Source organism: Oculina patagonica, chromosome 7, assembly GCF_052425735.1.
Source record: "Oculina patagonica isolate OP01 chromosome 7, crgOcupat, whole genome shotgun sequence".
NCBI lineage: Eukaryota > Metazoa > Cnidaria > Anthozoa > Scleractinia > Oculinidae > Oculina > Oculina patagonica.
In genome coordinates, this window is record NC_135764.1 from 29,926,982 (window position 1) to 29,946,265 (window position 19,284).

Genomic DNA, 19,284 nt, shown 5'->3' on the forward strand with positions numbered 1-19,284 from the left:
TAAACCTTCGAAAAACTCTTAAAAGACAGTCAGATTCGAAATTCGTTGGCTGTCTCTGAAATTGTATTTATTGCTGTAAAAATAAAATGAATATTAAAATGGGCCGATACAATGTTTTCTGTGCAATGTTTCCGTACTTTACGACTCAATAATTTCTTGAGTTTGGTCTATGAAAAAGTCAGTGATATAGTTTCGATTAGGAAGTTTTAGAAACAGCGATAAAAGGACCTACCTAACTGACGTGCTGTGGCGTAGCGTCCAGTTACAAGAAGTTGAACTGACTGCACAGTTAAACAGTCGGTCGCTTTTATAACTGTATTCCAATCGCATGAGAAACAGCTAGGTGCTGAAAAGCAATTAGAACATGAATTTTTTTTTATTGATATGAATTGATCTTGGCTTAATCGTATAAACCTTAACATTTTACCATTTTGTTATGAATGTCTTTTCAAAACGGCAATCCCTGTACTTTAACACTAAAACTAAATTGATTATTAAAAAATAATCTGCATGGGAGAAAAAACACAGAAGCATTTGAAGTCGGTGAGCACAGTTGGTCGGGGATTAACTCGCTTTTTAAGCAATTAGAACAGTCATGAAAATGTTATTATTGATATGATTACTTCTATCCATGTAAAACTTAATATTTTACCATGTTGTTGACGTTATGAATGTCTTTTCAAAACGGTAACACTATATCCCTGTACTTTATCGAACTTTAACGCTAAAACTAAATTAATTATTAAAAAATAATCTGCATGGGAGAAAAAACACAGAAGCATTTGAAGTCGGTGAACACAGTTGGTCGAGGATTAACTCGTATTTTAGGTAATAAGAAATGGAAACTTTGTTATTGATATGATTACATCTTTACATGAATTGAACCCCGCTTAATCGTATAAAAGTTATTAAGATATACTCGAACAGTGGATAGCGTTTTTGGCGCGTTCTGATTGGCTACTCAAACTTCGGATCTCCTTTGCTATTCACCTGTGAGCAATTCGCGCACGAAAACTGTACTCGTTGACAGGAATAAACTTGTCAAAAATCATTCTTTCGGGCTATATTATGTCACTGTTTGAGTATACTATTCTACTCAGTGTCGGTGAATATCCACCACTAGCCACCTCCACTTCGGGGAATAGTTGTTAGATATTTTACTATTTTGTTGACGTTATGAATGTCTTTTAATGTGAGAAAAAAAAAAGAAGCATTTGGAGTCGCTGAACACAGTCGGTTGGGGATTAATTCGTATTTTCTTTGAACATGTGAGGTAATTTAATATGTATTCTCATGTTCGTACGTAGAAACAAATGTAAAACGTTAGCTTTCGGTATCACCATAAATCATAGTTATCATCTCCAGTCCAGATTGCACACAAATTGCAAAGTTTTAGCAAATTTTATCAAGGAGGCTAAAACTGTACATCGTAAATAAAAATCGTAAATTGTAAAGCGAAATTGTACATCGTAAAGTTTGTTATTGAGGGGTATACGAAATAGACAACGGATGAGCGAATGCGAACTAGAAATTTAGAATTAGCAGAGCTCCAGCGCGCCAAGCGCGTCATAGCCTGTGTACAGCCGTCCCGCTCCCCTCAAAAAAAATCGAGGGGAGCGGGACGGCTGTACACAGGCTAAGCGCGCCAGCGGAGCACCATGGGTAAGGAATGTTGGTAAACCCATGGCGCCCCTACTCCCCGGGCTGCAATATTCTCCCTTTTCTTTTATTATTATTTTCAGTAGTTTCTAGCTTTAACTGTTTGATTCTGCGTTTCTACGTGTCGCATTTCTGATGTCTTCACGGAGGAAGGTGTTGTGCCGAGATGGTTAGAATATACGGGGAAAATCAACCAGTTGTTTCTTGCTAAAGGCTGCCGAATCAGCAGCTAGCGATCGTGGTTTCTTTTTTCAAGCGAAACAAGCTTTAGTTTTGGCAGCAATAGTGATGTTTCTAGAAGAAACGCCTTGAAAAGATTGGAATAAATATTAATCAAAACTCTACAAGCGGATGTTCTGTGCTGTTAACGTTTTTCAATAACCTGTTTAATTTCAGAACTCAAGGACCACCAGAAGGAAGGAAAGAAGCAAAGGTAGAGCCTGGTTCCAGGGCCAGCGGGCCAAAAAGGAGAGAAAAGAGAAAGGTGACTTTCCCGGACTGCCCCTGGTCGCCTTTGGCCACCTTATGTCCATCACGGCCAAGGTGTGTTGTACAAACTTCAAATTTAACTCAAACGTTTGATAATCAATCATGCAACTTTTGATATTCACTCAAATCGCGTTTTTTTCACGATGTGTTCACGCTTAGATGCAACTGTCGGTAATCTACTGATTTTGGAACATCAAGTCGAATGCATATTAATGTTAATAGCCCGAGGGTTATTAAACGCCCTCGGGTGATCACGTAGGGGCATCTCAAAGTTGCCCAACCTATTATTTTATTTACAAGCTACCCGAAAGACAACCCAGAACGTCTGATCTCGGGCTATCGGAGTTTCTGCCGTACACGGATTTCTGTTAAATGCAGATTGTCATCAATGCCATCGCTACAATTAGCCAGTCCTTGGAGATATCTGTCAATACTGTTTACATAATCAGTTTTTGTGACAAAAATGAAATACAGTCAACTTTCTCTAAAACGGACACCGTTGGGACCGGCTCCATCTGGCCGTTTTAGAGAGGTTCCCGTCTTAGAGGGAGTTTAGTTACAGTAAAATGACTGAAAAACGGAAGGGATGGGAACAACACCATGTGTCCATCTTAAAGAGGTGTCCGTCTTATAGAGGGGTCCGTTAAGAGAGAGTTGAATGTAGCTCTTACCATCCCTATCTCGAAAATAAATTTGAATTGCCGTAATCGCACACACGTCTAAGTTTGCTTACGCTGCATTTCGATTGAATTAACTGAAATTTTGTTAAATGTTCCCAAATAACTGCACGACAAAAGGGTGCCTCCAATTTTTCAATTTCGACCTGGTTAAAAGTTATAGCTTCCGAACAAGCATTCGAACATCAAACTTTAGAGTTGTACTGAAAAAGGAAACAAAGCGATCTTTAAAAATCGGAGACACCCTTTTAAGGGCCAAGTCTAACGAATCATTCGCGATGTTAAACTAGTTGATGCAAACATGATAAAGGGGAAAGGATAAATATAGCTTCGCTACGCAAAATTTCTCAACCCCTGGCCTGGCCCAAAAAAATCGAATTCCTCATTTATAAGCCTTTCAGGACATGTATACTTTATTGGGGTATTTTTTTAAAAGCCTCGCCATGAAAACGTGTTAACTTTAGGTTGTCAATTCATGTTTTACTTAAACAAAGAAAATATGAATCAAGACCAACTGTGTTCACCGACTCCAAATGCTTCTGTGTATTTTTTAATAAGCAATATAAATTTAGTTTAAATGCGAGGCTTTCGTTTCCTGTATATTTCCAATCATTAACTGTATTTTCGATATCCTCGACGTTTAATTAATAAAGTCCACAAGAGGAGTATCAATGAGATTGAAATCGACTTAGTATTACTAACAGATTTCAGCGAAGACCGAGTTTTGTTAGTATATTTTACAGTAATTGCAATTTGTTGTATGTAGTCTATTTTAGTTATAGCTCATTGTAAGTAGTGTAATTTATTGTGTTGTATTGTACGTATAATAACGTACAATTAAAAAAAGAGTATATTTTACAGAAAGCTTCAAAGAATAGTTAAAATGCTGCTTTGGTACATAATCAAGGTTTGTTATTATTTCTTGTTTGTTGCAAAATAAACTTGCTATGTGCTGAAAATGGTGAACATTTAATAAGCGCCCAGCCTCGAATAAGCGCCCACTCCCAAACTCCAAAAATTTAATAAGCGTCCAGGGTGCTTAATGGAATAAATACGGTATTTCCGCTTAGTTTTGCCGTTGTATACAGCCCCAACTTTTCCCTGAAGATTTTTTCATAACTAAGCATGCTAAGTGTGCGGAATATAAGTGATGAACTATACTTTTAACATGGGAAAGCAGTACAACATTCAATGATCTGCGGGGGAAAAGGTGCACTAAACGGAATATGAAACTGAGAGTGAGTCTTTCGACGAGAAGTAAATTTAAAACTAATAGTACAGTGGCTAATAAAATAAATAATGTTTTTCCCGTAATCTTCAGTATTTTAAAGTTTTGTTTCAAAAGTACCAAAAAGTGATTAAATGAAGGAAGGTTTTATATATTGTGTGTACTTACTATAAATTCATTTTAGTTGCGGTTTAGAAAAGACAAATTAATCCCCAACCGACTGTGTTCATCGACTGCAAAAGCTTCTTTGGTTTTTTCTCCTATGCAGATTATTATTTAATAATCAGTTCAGTTTTAGTTTGAGTGCGAAAATAACATTTTCAATCATTAATTTTTTTCCGATATCCAGGACATTAAGAACAGCCCCACTCATCCCCTAAAGATTTTCTCATAATTTAGCATGCTAATTTGTGGAGTAGAAGAAATGAATAATGACATTAAGACAAGACAAGTCCCTTTGACTTGAAGCCACTTTTCAGTCATTTTTACTCGGTTAATTCGAACTGGTTTTTGTGTTTCCGACCGAGGCTGAATATTCTTATTTTTCCTCCGATTTTAGACTGAAAATATTCTTATGAACATTCTTAGATAATACCGTTTGACATTTCTGGTTTAGCATGTATTGGCGCATAAATTACAAGTGTTTGGTGTCCAGATCTGTATCGTGTTTATATATTGTGCACATGTACCATTGCTTTTCTTTGCAGCCAACAAAACCAACTTTGGTTTTTCTCCCATGCAGATTATTTTTTAATAATCAATTTAGTTTTAGTTTGAATGGGAAGATTTAATTTCCTGTATATATATTTCCAATCATTAACTTTACTTTTGATATCCTCGACGTTTAATTAATATTTTCGCTTTGGTTTGCCGTTGCAGACCGCCCACAAGCCCTGACAATTTTCTAATGGCTAATTAACGGGAAAGCGAATATGCGGTGGAAAACGTGTACTAAACGGAATTTAGAACTGATAATAAGACTTTCAGCGAGAAGTAAATTATAAAATAATATAACAGTGACTGTAACAAATAACTATTTAAAAGACAGGGACAAAGTGTCGTTTCAAATGTAGGAATCAAGGGAAGAGTGATTAAATGTAGGAAAATTAATTAGAACATGTATATTGCGTTTACAGCCTGGAAATTTGTTTTAGTTGCCGCGTGGATAAAGTTTCTGTTGCCGTTTTGAAAAGACATTCATAACGTCGACTAAATGGTAAAATATTAAGGTTTATACGATTAAGCGGAGTTCAATTCACGAATAGAAGTAAACATATCAATCACAAAATTTCAATTTCTGATTGCTTAAAATACGAGTTATTAAATCTCCGACCAACTGTGTTCACGGTCTCCAAATGCTTCTGTGTTTTTTTTTCTCCCATGCAGATTATGTTTTAATAATCAATTTAGTTTTAGTGCTAAAATACAGGGATATAGTATTCTTTCAGTGTAGGAAAGAGTGATTAAATGTAGGAAAATTAATTAGAGCTTGTATATTGCGTTTACTTACTGGAAATTTACTTTAGTTGCCGCGTGGATAAAGTTTCTGTTGCCGTTTTGAAAAGACTTTTGTAACGTCAACAAAATGAAAAAATATGAAAGATTATACGATTAAGTGGAGTTCAATTCATGAATAAAAGTAATCATATCAATCACAAAATTTTCATGTTCTAATTGCTTTTTTGCGCCAAGCTATTTCTTATGCCATTGAGATACAGTTATAAGAGTGACCGGCTATTATATATTAAACTGTCCAGTCAGTTCAACTCCTTGTAACTGGACGCTACGCCATAGCCCGTCAATTAGGTAGGTCCTTTTATCGCTGTTTCTAAAACTTACTAATCGCAACTATATCACTGACTTTTTCATTGGCCAAACTCAAGAAATTTTTGAGTCGTAAAATACGAAAAACATTTGCACACTCGCGAGGGCCCAGGTTAATATTCTTTTTATTTCTACAGAAATTTCTGAGACAATCAACTTCAGCTTTCGACATCGTAGTCAATCATGACCAACATCTCCAGTTCAAGTTTTACAAACATCACCAACAAGTTGGTAAATATTAGCAAGGAAGGCGAAACACGAAATGATCTTTACGAGGTTAATTCCCTCATCAACGTCATCATTAACTGCATCACTTGTCCCTTGACAGTTCTGCTCAACGTGCTGGTGATAATGGCCGTGAAAAGAAGACCAAGACTCCAGAGCAACACCAACATCTTGCTGGCCTGTTTAGCGGCAACTGATGTCTTAACTGGTCTTGTGACTCAGCCATCATTTCTCCTCTACAAAACATTCGAGCTTCTTGGCATAACCGAATCTAAAACGGATTTTTTTTTCGTTCTTTGGATCGCTTCTACACGCGGTCTAACTCTTTGTTCCATCATTCATCTGACGTTAGTTACTTGCGAGAGGCTTATAGCGATCAAATTCACTATGCGCTATCCTTACCTTGTCACAGGACGAAACATTAAGGTGGCAGTGATCACAATTTGGATCGTTTCTTTCGTAGGCGGGCTATCCTGGTTAACAAAAAGCGATGCAATGAATAAATTTTCCATGTTTTTAGTATCTTGTTCTATTTTTTCCTGCGTTCTTTTCATTGTATGTTCTTACTTGATTTTATATCGTGAAACTCTTCGCCACCAGAAGAAGATCAAAACTCAACAGCTGCCCCAAGAGGAAGTGGAACGATTCGCCAAAGAAAGCAAAGCGCTCAAGACAACTGTGTTTGTAGTTGGTGCTGTTGTGTTGTGTTTTGTACCAGTAGTTTTCTTTCTCCTGTTACTCGGTTTTGGACTACGTTTCCCTTCCTCCCTTTATACTTGGATATTCACGATTGTCATGTTGAACTCACTTCTTAATCCATTTATTTACTGCTGGCGACAGAGTGAAATGAGAAAGTTCGTATTTAGATTTAAAACCCAAGCCGTTCATCCTGCTCACTGAAAAAAAAAAAACATCGAAAATCCGAAAGACAGTAGATGCGAAAAAAACTACTTCGTGTAATAATAAGAAAAAATAAGTAATAAATGTAAATAGAAATTAAAGTCGGTTCAAATGCAAGTGTCATTTGATGTAAATGATCTCTATTGGTTGTGACAAATAAAATTTACAGGAATTGTATCGTTTTGATATTACTGTGCCTTCCCACCTCTAGCATTAAAAAAAAAAACTGGTAACCAGCCCCCCCCCCCCCCCCCCCCCACCCACTTCGATTACACTCCAAATGCTTCTTTGGCTTTTTCTTCCATGCAGATTATTTTTAATTATCAATTTAGTTTTAGTTTAAATCAGTCTCAATATAAGCTACCCTTGCGCAACAGTCAAAAGAACCGGGAACCTAAACACAACTTTTATCATCATCATCATCATCATCATCATCATCATCATCATCATCATCATCATCATCATCGTCGTCGTTGTCGTCGTCGTCGTCGTCGTCGTCGTCGTCATCATCATCATCATTTTGGGTTAAATCATTCGTGATCATTTGTCTTAAATAAACGAGTTTCTGTACCCTTTAAATGTCTCCAATCCGAAACAAACAAGCTTTGTTAATGAAGCCAAAAGTCAGCAATTCCTCGTTTTGAATCACTTAATGAATTTATTTATTTTCTGTAAGAAATTTACAGCGCTTAGGTCGGCATTCAAGTAACTTACGGCAAAACCGAAAATGTTGTTGGGTGTGTCATTGCGCGTATAAAGTATTCATGTACAAACTCTTCGTGTTTCCAAATATGGTACTTGGCAAAACTGAATATTCAAACGCTGTGAACGCGCGTTACACGTTTCAACCCTTTATGAGTTTCGAAGGCTAACGATTACTGTCTCTGAATTTGCATTTATGATTACGGAAATGAGAATACAGGAGAAGTCGAAAAACCCCGGTAACTCGAACTGCCCCCGCTAACCCGAACTAAGACTCATTTCCCTTTGACTTGAAGCCCCTTTTCAGTCATTTTTACTCGGTTAATTCGAACTGGTATAACTGTCATAACTCGAACTCCCTTGATCAAAATTTACCCCGATAACTCGAATTCTGGATCTTGCAACTCGCCACGGATACCCAAATATCCCATTAGCTCTTCTTGCCGTGTAATTTCAATGAACGCTTAAATTAACACTACAGCAATTTAATTTTAATTATTGCAACGAACAGATCACGTATTTGATAGTCATTTCCCGGTATTATCATTTCAATTCTTAATCATGTTACAGTATCTGACGAGATAAGTTTTCGTTTGCACGTATTCACTCTTTTTATTTTATAAGAATATTGTGTTTCCGACCGAGGCTGAATATTCTTATTTTTCCTCCGATTTTAGACTGAAAATATTCTTATGAACATTCTTAGATAATACCGTTTGATATTTCTGGTTTAGCATGTATTGGCGCATCAATTACAAGTGTTTGGCGTCCAGATCTGTATCGTGTTATATTGTGCACATGTACCATTGCTTTTCTTTGCAGCCAGCAAGACCAAGATGTCGCGTCAGACGACATTTGGCCGTTTTGGTTTTAAGCAAAGGATTACCCACAGAGATACAATGACGGAAATGAAAATACCTGATTTTGTAATTGTATTGTATTTACAAATTTTCAACTTAAAGCTATATTCCTTTCAAAATCTCAGCCTCGGGTTTATTCTTAAAATATTCTTAAAAACTCGCAAATTTCAGCCTCGATATTCCTATAAAATAAAAAGAGTTTGTACTAAAGTGCTTAAAATCAGTAAATTAACTATCTATTTTAATTTTTTAGTTGGATATTCAATAGACCCCGATAACTCGAGCCCCACTACTTGAACTCGAATTGTTTTTCGTTTTCCTTCAGAGTTGAAAGTTTTCGGGTTTCTACTGTGCATTAATGTTAATACATATAAATTTTAATATTCACCTGTTCAAAGAAAACACGAACTAATGCGCCACCGACTGGTTAACCGACTCCAAATGCCTCTTTGGTTTTTCTCCCATGCAGATTATTTTTTTATTAATCAATTTAGTTTTAGTTTGAATGCAAAGATTTAATTTCCTGTATATATATTTCCAATCATTAACTTTACTTTTAATATCCTCGACGTTTAATTAATATTTTCGCTTTGGATTGCCGTTGTATACCGCCCACAAGCCAAGACGATTTTCTAATGGCTAATTAATAATATTATTAAGACGGGAAAGCAAATATGCGGTATAAAACGTGTACTAAACGGAATTTAGAACTGATAATAAGACTTTCAGCAAGAAATAAACTGCAAAATAATATAACAGTGACTGTAATAAATAACTATTTTTAAAGGATGTAGGAATGAAGGAAAGAGTGATTAAATGTAGGAAAATTAATTAAAGCTTGTATATTGCGTTTACAGCCTGGAAATTCGTTTTAGTGCCGCGTGGATATAGTTTCTGTTGCCGTTTTGAAAAGACATTCATAACGTCAACTAAATGGTAAATTAAAATATTAAGGTTTATACGATTACGCGGAGTTCAATTCACGAATAGAAGTAAACATATCAATCACAAAATTTCCATTTCTAATTGCTTAAAATAAGAGTTATTAAATCCCCGACCAACTGTGTTCACCGTCTCCAAATGCTTCTGTGTTTTTTTTTCTCCCATGCAGATTATTTTTTAATAATCAATTTAGTTTTAGTGTTAATGTACAGGAATATAGTATTTTTCAGTGTAGGAAAAGTGATTAAATGTGGGAAAATCAATTAGAGCTTTTATATTGCGTTTACTTACTGGAAATTCACTTTAGTTGCCTCGTGGATAAAGTTTCTGTTGCCGTTTTGAAAAGACATTCATAACGTCGACAAAATGAAAAAATAAAAAAGTTTATACGATTAAGCGGAGTTCAAGTCATGAATAGAAGTAATCATATCAATAACAAAACTTCCTTTTCTGAATTGCTTAAAATACGAATTGAATTATTCCCGACCGACTGTGTTCACCGACTCAAAAATGCTTCTGTGTTTTTTTTCTCCCATGCAGATTATTTTTTAATAATAATCAATTTAGTTTTAGTGCTAAATTACAGGAATATAGTATTCTTTCAGTGTAGGAAAAAGTGATTAAATGTAGGAAAATTAATTAGAGCTTGTACATTGCGTTTATTTGCTGGAAATTCATTTTAGTTGCCGCGTGGATAAAGTTTCTATTGCCGTTTTGAAAAGACATTCATAACGTCGACATAATGAAAAAATAAAAAAGTTTATACGATTAAGCGGAGTTCAAGTCATGAATAGAAGTAATCATATCAATAACAAAACTTCCTTTTCTGAATTGCTTAAAATACGAATTGAATTATTCCCGACCGACTGTGTTCACCGACTCAAAAATGCTGCTATGTTTTTTTCTCCCATGCAGATTATATTTTAATAATAATCAATTTAGTTTTAGTATTAAAGTACAAGGATATAGTATCTTTCAGTGTAGGAAAAAGTGATTAAATGTAGGAAAATTAATTAGAGCTTGTATATTGCGTTTATTTTCAGTTGGAAATTCATTTTAGTTGCCGCGTGGATAAAGTTTCTGTTGCCGTTTTGAAAAGACATTCATAACGTCAACAAAATGAAAACGATTAAGCGGAGTTCAATTCATGAATAAAAGTAATCATATCAATCACAAAATGTCCTTTTCTAATTACTTTTCAGCGCCTAGCTATTTCTTATGCGATTGGGATACAGTTATAATATAAGGGGGGTCGACTATTAACATCGGTTAGTCAGTTCAACTTCTTGTAACAGGACGCTCACCACAGCACGTCAATTAGGTAGGTCCTTTCATCGCTGTTTCTAAAACTTACTAATCGCAACTATAAACTAACTACTTTATTGACCAAACTCAAGAAATTCTTGTGTCGTAAAGTACGAAAAGTTAAGGGCAAAGGTTATTAATAATATTCTTTTCATTTTTACAGCAATTTCAGAGACAGTCAACTATTGCTTACGATATCGTTGTCAATCATGGACAACATCTCCAGTTCAAGCTTTACGAACATCACCAACAAGCTGGTAAATATTAGCAAGGAAGTTAAAGCACGTAATGTTATTTACGAGGTGACTTTCATCATCAACGTCATCATTAACAGCATCGCTTGTCCCTTGACAGTTCTGCTCAACGTGTTGGTGATAATGGCCGTGAAAAGACGACCAAGACTCCAGAGCAACACTAACATCTTGCTGGCCTGTTTAGCTGCAACTGATGTCTTTACTGGTCTTGTGACTCAGCCATTGTTTCTCCTCGACAAAATGTTCGAGTTTCTTGGTATGACCAAATTTGAAACGCAATTTTACTTTTTTTGGGCCTTTTCTCTTCGTGTTCTGACTGTTTGTTCGTGTCTGCATCTGACGTTAGTTACTTGCGAGAGGCTCATAGCGATCAAATTCACTATGCGCTATCCTTACCTTGTCACAGGACGAAACATTAAGGTGGCAGTGATTGCGGCTTGGATCTTTTCTCTTTTTAACGGGACATCCAGGTTAATAAACAGCGACGCAATGAATGCATTTGCCAAATTTTTTGTACCTCCTACTATTTTTTCGTGCGTTCTTTTTATTTTCTGTTCTTACTTGATTTTATATCGTGAAACTCTTCGCCACCAGAAGAAGATCAAAACTCAACAGCTACCCCAAGAGGAAGTGGAAAGATTCGCCAAAGAAAGCAAAGCGCTTAACACAACTGTGTTTGTAGTTGGTGCTGTTGCGTTGTGCTTTGTACCAGTGGTTTTCATGCACCTGTTTCGTAGTCTCGGACTCTTCCACGATTCAGACTTCGCCACTATCCTTACTTGGGTAGGCACGGATGCCATGTTAAATTCGCTTTTTAATCCACTGATTAATTGCTGGCGTCAGAAAGAAATGAGAAAGTTCGTATTTCGATTTAAAACCCAAGCCGTGCATCCTGCTAACTAAATAACCTTCGAAAAAGTATTAAACGACAGTAGATGGTCTCCAAAGATGAGCAGAAAGAAATGAGAAAGTTTTTATTTAGATTTCAAATCCAGGTCGTGCATCCTGCTAACTGATAAACATTTAAAAACTATTAAAGACAGCAGATACGAAAAAATTACTTTATGTTATAATAAGAAATAATAAGTAATACATGTAAAAAGAAATTGAAGTCGGTTCATTTGTTGTAATGATCTCTATTGGTTGTGACAAATAATTTTTTATGGGGGCAGAGCCCGCACGTTGGCATCGACTGAGGGATTTATTTATTTATTTATTTGTGTGTGGGTTTGCTTGTGTCACGTGGTCTTCTGCGAAAGAGCCTGAGCCCGGAGCCTGGGGATGAGTATGTATCGAGTAGAAATCGGCCATATTGGATATTGGCGTGTTTCTTTTTGTACTGTTTTGATTTCAGCTGTTCCTGTAGTTGCTAGTCATTACAGCAGCTCACGAAGTCATACTAGCCAACATTTCGTTTGGCTGGAAGTCTGTGCAGGTTGCACATCAATTCAAGAGGAGCTTTTACGCTTACCCAAGCCAATATTGAGAGCCGCAAAAAGCGATGTAATGATCGATCTCTTTCGTATCTGTCGAGCTAGCCTCGTACATGTAGGAATATTCGAAAACTAAATCGGGTTTCACATAAGCTTCATTGACGATGGATCTATCTAGAAACCAGAGCGTTGGCTAAAATCGAGTGCGTGGCTGCTTGTTCGGAACAAAAGGAAGAGCTTTTCAGATGAAACAGCGCAATTTAATACATTTGTGCTTGAATCAGTCTATATGGCTATATGTTCTGATATATGTAAATTATTCTGCAATGCATACCTACGGAGCGATATATTAAACAAACCATTTTAGTGCTACTGGTTAAAAAAGGAAAAAAAAAGGAAAAAAGGAAGAAATCGTCTCCTCTGGGATTCGAACTCGGGACCTATAGCGACCTCTCGTTTGCCAGTCAGAAGCGTACCCGACTGCGCTACTTTAACATACTTAATTACATAAGGTGAAAATATCTTATATCAATGTAATAGACATTCCGCTGTTTTGATCTTGCTTAAACTGCAAAACAGGGTAAATTTCGCGAATAGAAATTACTGCGGCTACTAAATTTAGCGATTTGAATGTACTAAATGAATTCACATAAAAGAAGATTCCAATTTGAAATTATCAAGCCCCCACACGTACGCATCGCGGACCGATTTTTTAGAAATTATGTCGTAGTGACACAGCTGTAACTTCTCACTTTTACCATGTTTTGAAAACTGATGAGCCCCTCCCCCTTCGGTTACTCTCAACTCTCCACCTCCCCACACTGTCCCAGAAAAAAACCACAAGTTGCTCGGCAACTTTTTATTATTTCGAGCAACTTTTTTCCTCTCGAGCAACTTGTTGCATTTTGAGCAATTTCCAGACCGAAGATCTCCGAGGATTATCCGAGTGTTGTTGAAAGGCCATACGAACGTTTCCGAAGATTTATGAAGTTTGTCGAAGATTTTCGGGGAACATCTAAAGACGTTTCAACTTTTGGCTCATTCTGCATAAACAAATTACAAAACTCGTCAGGAAACATGACGTCATTGATATTTTTTACGATTTTTTCAATCAAAGAAAACCTTGTTATATATCAAATTTTCCCCTTACTATGTTATTTAAATACTTCTTTTGCTGAAAAATTGCAGAAAACTGCTTAGAAATCTGACTCTCAAAGGGAAATTAGCATATATTTAGAGAAATTCTCTTGATTAGAAGAAGCGTTTTGGATTTTTTTGAGCAACTTTAATTGTCAGAAGCAACTTTTTTGGATTTTTGTAGCAACTTTTGAGCAACATATATTTTGAGAAATTGCGGGCAACTTTTTGGGAATTTTGAGCAACTTGTGGAAAGCCCTAATTACGTTTGCCCGAATTTTTGTAGAGGGGTGACTCTAGCATTTTTCCATTCATTCGGAAGTATACCAGTTCTCAATGACTGATTGCAATATTAGCGGTATTTGATGACAAATATATTTGTTGACAAAGCTGGCGTGTTAGCTTTTACGTAACAAATAAAAGTTGTCACAAATTGCTCGTGTAGACGACTCGTCACATAAAATGTGGCAAATATTGCGACAGCTGCATCATGGTCCCCAATCCTTCAATCTCCCACTGGGCACTCTGCGCGCGTATCTCTGCTGCCCAAGGTAATTACTGGCGCACTAAACTTTGGACCGCTGTGAAATAATTGTTGTGTCATCTACACGATCAAATATATTTGTCACATAAAAATTGTCACATAAAAATTGCCCTTGACAAAATGGCTTAACCCTTGTGCTATTCGTCCCCTGGAAAGAAAGTAAAACCTCGATTTTTAAAAGTTTTTCGTTTGTAATTCAGACATCGTTCTGAGCTGAAGGTGCCACATCTGGCGAAGTTCGAAAAACAAATCGTCTCATTTCTTTCTGTCGCCAGCAGTAAATCAGAGGATTGAGAAGAGAGTTTAACATACCAAACGTGCGGATCCACGAAGCAGCGAATGAATTCGTAAGTCCAAGGTTCAACTCAAATGCATAGGACAAAACAGTCAAAGCCATGGGTAGAAAGCACAGCACAACAGCACCGACTACAAACACAGTTGTCTTGAGCGCTTTGCTCTCTCTAGTGAATCTTTTCACTTCTTCTTGCGGTAGCTGTTGAATAATGATCTTTTTTCGGTGACGAATTGTTTCACGATACAATATGATGTAAGCGGCCGCAATAAAGAGAATACATGAAATAAGACCAAGGCTAAGTAAAAAATTTAAAATTTTTGCACTGTTTTTCAACGGCAGCAAAGGTTTAAACGCCACGCGCAAAATAGCATAGAGCCAAACTGCGATCACTGCCACCTTAATGTTTCTTTTTGTCGCAATGTGAGAATAGCGCATAGTGAATTTTATCACAATAAGCCTCTCGCAAGTAACTAACATCAGATGAAGACACGAACAAAGAGTCAGAACGCGTAAACAAGAATTGTGAATCTTGTAACAGCGAAAGTGATCCATACGAAGTAACTCGAATATTTTCCACAGGATAAACGACGGCTGTACTGTGAGACCAGTAAAGACATCAGTAGCTGCTAAACAGGCCAGCAAGATGTTGGTGTTGCTCTGGAGTCTTGGTCTTCTTTACACGGCCATTATCACCAGCACGTTGAGCAGAACTGTCAAGGGACAAGTGATGCAGTTAATGACGATGGTGATGATAACATTTACCTTGAGTGGGACAGTTCTTGCGTCTTCTTCCATGGAAGACTTGTTGGTAATAATAGTAAAATTTGAACATGTATTGTTGCAATTGGCCATGTTTTGGGACGACCGGTTAAAGTGTATAAAACTGTCCTTAGGGGTTATTATTAATAAGGTAATCATGGTTTTTAATATTCACGTCAGTTCTACGAGTCAATCTCTAACCGACTGTGTTAGCCCACTCCAAATGCTTTTTAGCATTTGTTTCCATGCCGAAAAGTCCCATTCTTACCGCTTTAGGTAATCATGGTTTTTAATATCTTCTTCAGTTAGTACTACGAATAAATCCCTGACCGACTGTGTTCGCCCACTCCAAATGCTTTTTCAGCATTATTGTTTCCATGCCGAGAAGTCCCAGTGATACAAAGATAAGTCTCAGGGATACGAATTAATTCCAAATCGATTATGTTTGCCGACTCCAAATGCTTTTTTCAGCATGTGTTCCGTTTTGGTTTGAATGTTAGAATATTGTTTATTCTATTTTAATCACGTACTATACACTTTCGATATCCTGGACGTTTAATTGATATTTCCTTTCAGACAAATTCGTCGATTATTTTTTGCCTTTCCAGCCACTAAAGATTTTCTTATCAAGCTGAAAAAAGCATTAAAGAGGCATTCAACACCGCAGTGGAAAACATTTTGCCGAACATTATTTGGAACAAAACAAGACTTTTCTGCGAGACGTTAATTATGCTAATGAAACGTAATAGTCTGTGTATTTTCCAAGTCCCAGTCTTACCGTTAAAGTGCAGTAATAAAGTGCTGCTTGAACGGAAGAAAAAAATAACTTAATGTAAAGAAAAAAAGAAGCTTGTATGTTGCGTTTACGAACTAAAATTGTGTCAACTCAAAGTTCTCCATTGTTACTTATGCTAATGGGGAATATTTTACTAGTCTCGTTGTTTTTGCATAAGTGCAGGGATAAAGTGATGTTTCACATGTAGGAATTAAAAAGTGTAAATGAAAGAAAATTAATTAGATGTTGTACAATATGCATATTTACTAAAAAATAATAATTTTCGTTGCGGCGCGGATAAATTAAACTCCCATTTGCTGTTTTGACAAGACATTCGTTACTTCAAAAAATGGTTAAGATTAATGGTTATAGGATTAAGTAGAGTAAAATTCACAAAATTTCCTTTTCTAATTGCTTTTTCACGAGCTTATTTCTACGCGATTTTAAAAGTGCATCATGTGGATTATATTATATTTTTAATATGTAGTTTCTATGAACGTAAATAATTTTTTATTGTCAAACACTATTACTGCCATGAGCCTCTAGCTCAAGAGATTGGGAAACCACTCCCTGTGTTTTTGGCGTAAAATAAATTACCTTAACCTTTTATAAGTCCAGTAAGTAAAACTCCTCGTTATTGGACAGCTACGCCACAGCGAGTCAATTGTGGTCTTTTTCTGTTTGTAAAACTGATCAAGACAAAGCTGTTTTTCTGTTTAATTGTTGAGCAAAGGATTAGTTCCAACGCTGAGGGGCTCTGCTTCCTAGGGTTCTGCTGCTGGGCTGAGAGGTATTTTTTCTGGTGGGTGTGTTTGTGCTCGCCTGAACAAAAATCAACCTTTAACAGATGATGCTCTGACAAACCAGAATACCGAATTGAAATACTGAACTAACAAAATCTACCGAACGGATTTTCTTGGTACAGGAGAGCACTCAGCTACAACTCCGTGCTGCATGTCGCCTGATTTCACTGATGTTTTACAGGTTAGATTTGCCTCTTACAGTTGTAAACTCAGGTGTAAACTTTATTTTGCGCCTTTTGTTATTGAGCGTGCTTTAAGTAACAGGCTTACCTAATCTCTGAACATTCTCTCTTAAAAAATTAAATGCTTGCTATTTCTTTTTTTTTTAAAACTAAGAGGTAACCGGTTGCTAGATAGTCTGGTCAGTACTTCTTCGCGTTTCGATTCAGAGAAGTGAAGCAATGTTGCGGCGAGGATCAGTTGCTATCGGCCGTCGCGCGGCAGTGAGCTTAATTTCAAGTTTATGTCTTGTCCTCTTTGCCTTTTTGATAATTCCTTGTCTTTAACAATTCTCGATGGTTAGCAATGTTTGTACTTCTTTGATTAAAATTGCGGTTTGATATTCAACCCAGAAATCACCATCGCATTTTCAGTTCCATTCTTCGTTTCCTCTCAAATAATCCCACAATCGGCGCAGGCTGCCACTCTTTATCGAAGTGATCTATAGTCACTCCCGTTTTCAAAATGGCAGCTTTTTGCATCCGGCCGCCATCTTGAAAGCGGAGTAGACCCTGGGAACGAGGTTGATAGCAGTAGTCTGTTCCAGTCTCCCAGGCTTCGGGGCAAACCGAGGTAATGGGAGCCTGGGTAGGGCTAAAGTGGTGCGCCATGCCATATGCTGAAGCGTCATGGATCGTTCAATAGCATGATATCATATAGTCTTAAAGAGTCGACGTAATTCGATGATTGGAAATCATTCGACTAATCAATAGAAATCGATTTTTGTTGGTTCATTTATATCGATTATTATCGGTCAATCAATGATCAATTTATGCATAGTACAGCATGGAAACATAACTGTGGTGTAAAGCTCAAGTAAAGCTGGCGTAAATTGAAAATTTAGTCAGCTTTACGTTATCGATTTAAAGCTGACCTTTATGCCAGCCTTACACTCACTTTTAAAGGCAGATAAAGAGACTTAATTCTTTACACCGTCTTTAAATCACAGTTACAACGACCTTTAACAACATTTATTTGATGGTTTAAAGTTGGATAATTCAGATTTTACCACCTTTAATTCCACGTAAATCCGAATGTTCATGCTGTGATAGTCACAATCTCAATATAACCTAAATTATATCATTTTTTATGGATTGCTATCGGTTGTCATCAATTCCTATCGATCATTCGGTGGGTACTTTGCGAAATTTAATTGAAATTTGACGGCACTTGAATGGCACTTGGTGAAATGCTGGGAACTTTGCAAATTATACCAGATGCAATGAAAGCTAAAATGCAAATAGTCGGTCCTTGGTCAAATGGAACTTGGAGCAAGTGTTGAAATTGGGAACTTTCGCGAAATGGAAATGGAAAATTAAAACTGCAAATTTGGTAAAATGGCACTTAGCGAACTGAAATCCGTAAAATCAGGAACTTTCGCGAAATGGTACTCGGCATGGCGAAATGAAAATAATTTGCAAAATTGTACATTAATTTGTCAAGTTTCTTATCGGTACTTTGCACAAGTGGTACTTGGCGTAGGTGTTGAGATCAAGAACTTTTGCGAAATGGAAAATTTAAATATGCGCCCATTTGGTGAAATGGTACTTGGCGAAATTAAATCTGTATTTGAAATCAGGAACTATTGCAAAGTGGGACTTAGCATAGCAAAATGAAACGTATTTGCGAAATTGTACATTGTCAAGTTTCTAATGGAGGGGTATTAAAGAACGACGGATGAGCGAACGCGAGGAAATTAGGTGTTACCCGATCACTCATTTTCGGCGTTTATATTCTAAGTATATGCGTTTTTCGATACCAGACTGATGTCTCTATTTATCAAAAGTACCATTTCTATTTTTGTCGACAACTTTATAAATTTAGCGATTTGATTTTCCCGAAGTGCAGCGTCTATTCAGCATTTCTTCGATTTTTAGACTGATCTGCATGCTTTTAGTCTCGCGTTAAACTTTGCAGAATTTGCTTCATTAATGTGTCGTTAAATCATCACTCGCCAAATCGGAAGTAGACTGATGGTAAACACTTGTATGGGAAAAAAATCAAAGAAACATTTGTGATGGGAAATTAGCTTTAGATAAAAAAAGGTAATCAGTCGTATTCAGTGCAACTCAATAAGCTTACAGCTCATCTTCATAACAATTTAAACTGGTCGGAAAAATACACTGCATGGGAAAATGTAGTATGGTTACATTTGCACACTCAAGAGCCGATGTTAATTAATCTTCTTATTTTTACAGTATTTAATGCAATTTAAGAAGACAGTTAACTTTACCTTTCGATATCGTCGTCAAAT

General features: G+C 36.6%; 2 protein-coding genes across 2 annotated transcripts; both read left to right on the forward strand.

The window, feature by feature from the left end:
• The first annotated feature begins 6,060 nt into the window (after positions 1-6,060).
• Positions 6,061-7,002, forward strand: LOC144659361 (adenosine receptor A2a-like). The gene has a single exon (XM_078519772.1). The coding sequence runs from the start codon at positions 6,061-6,063 to the stop codon at positions 7,000-7,002; it is 942 nt and encodes a 313-aa protein (XP_078375898.1).
• Positions 7,003-11,020: 4,018 nt separating this feature from the next.
• On the forward strand, positions 11,021-11,968 carry LOC144659362 (alpha-1A adrenergic receptor-like). The gene has a single exon (XM_078519773.1). It carries the CDS (start codon positions 11,021-11,023, stop codon positions 11,966-11,968), a length of 948 nt encoding a protein of 315 aa, XP_078375899.1.
• Positions 11,969-19,284: the final 7,316 nt, after the last annotated feature.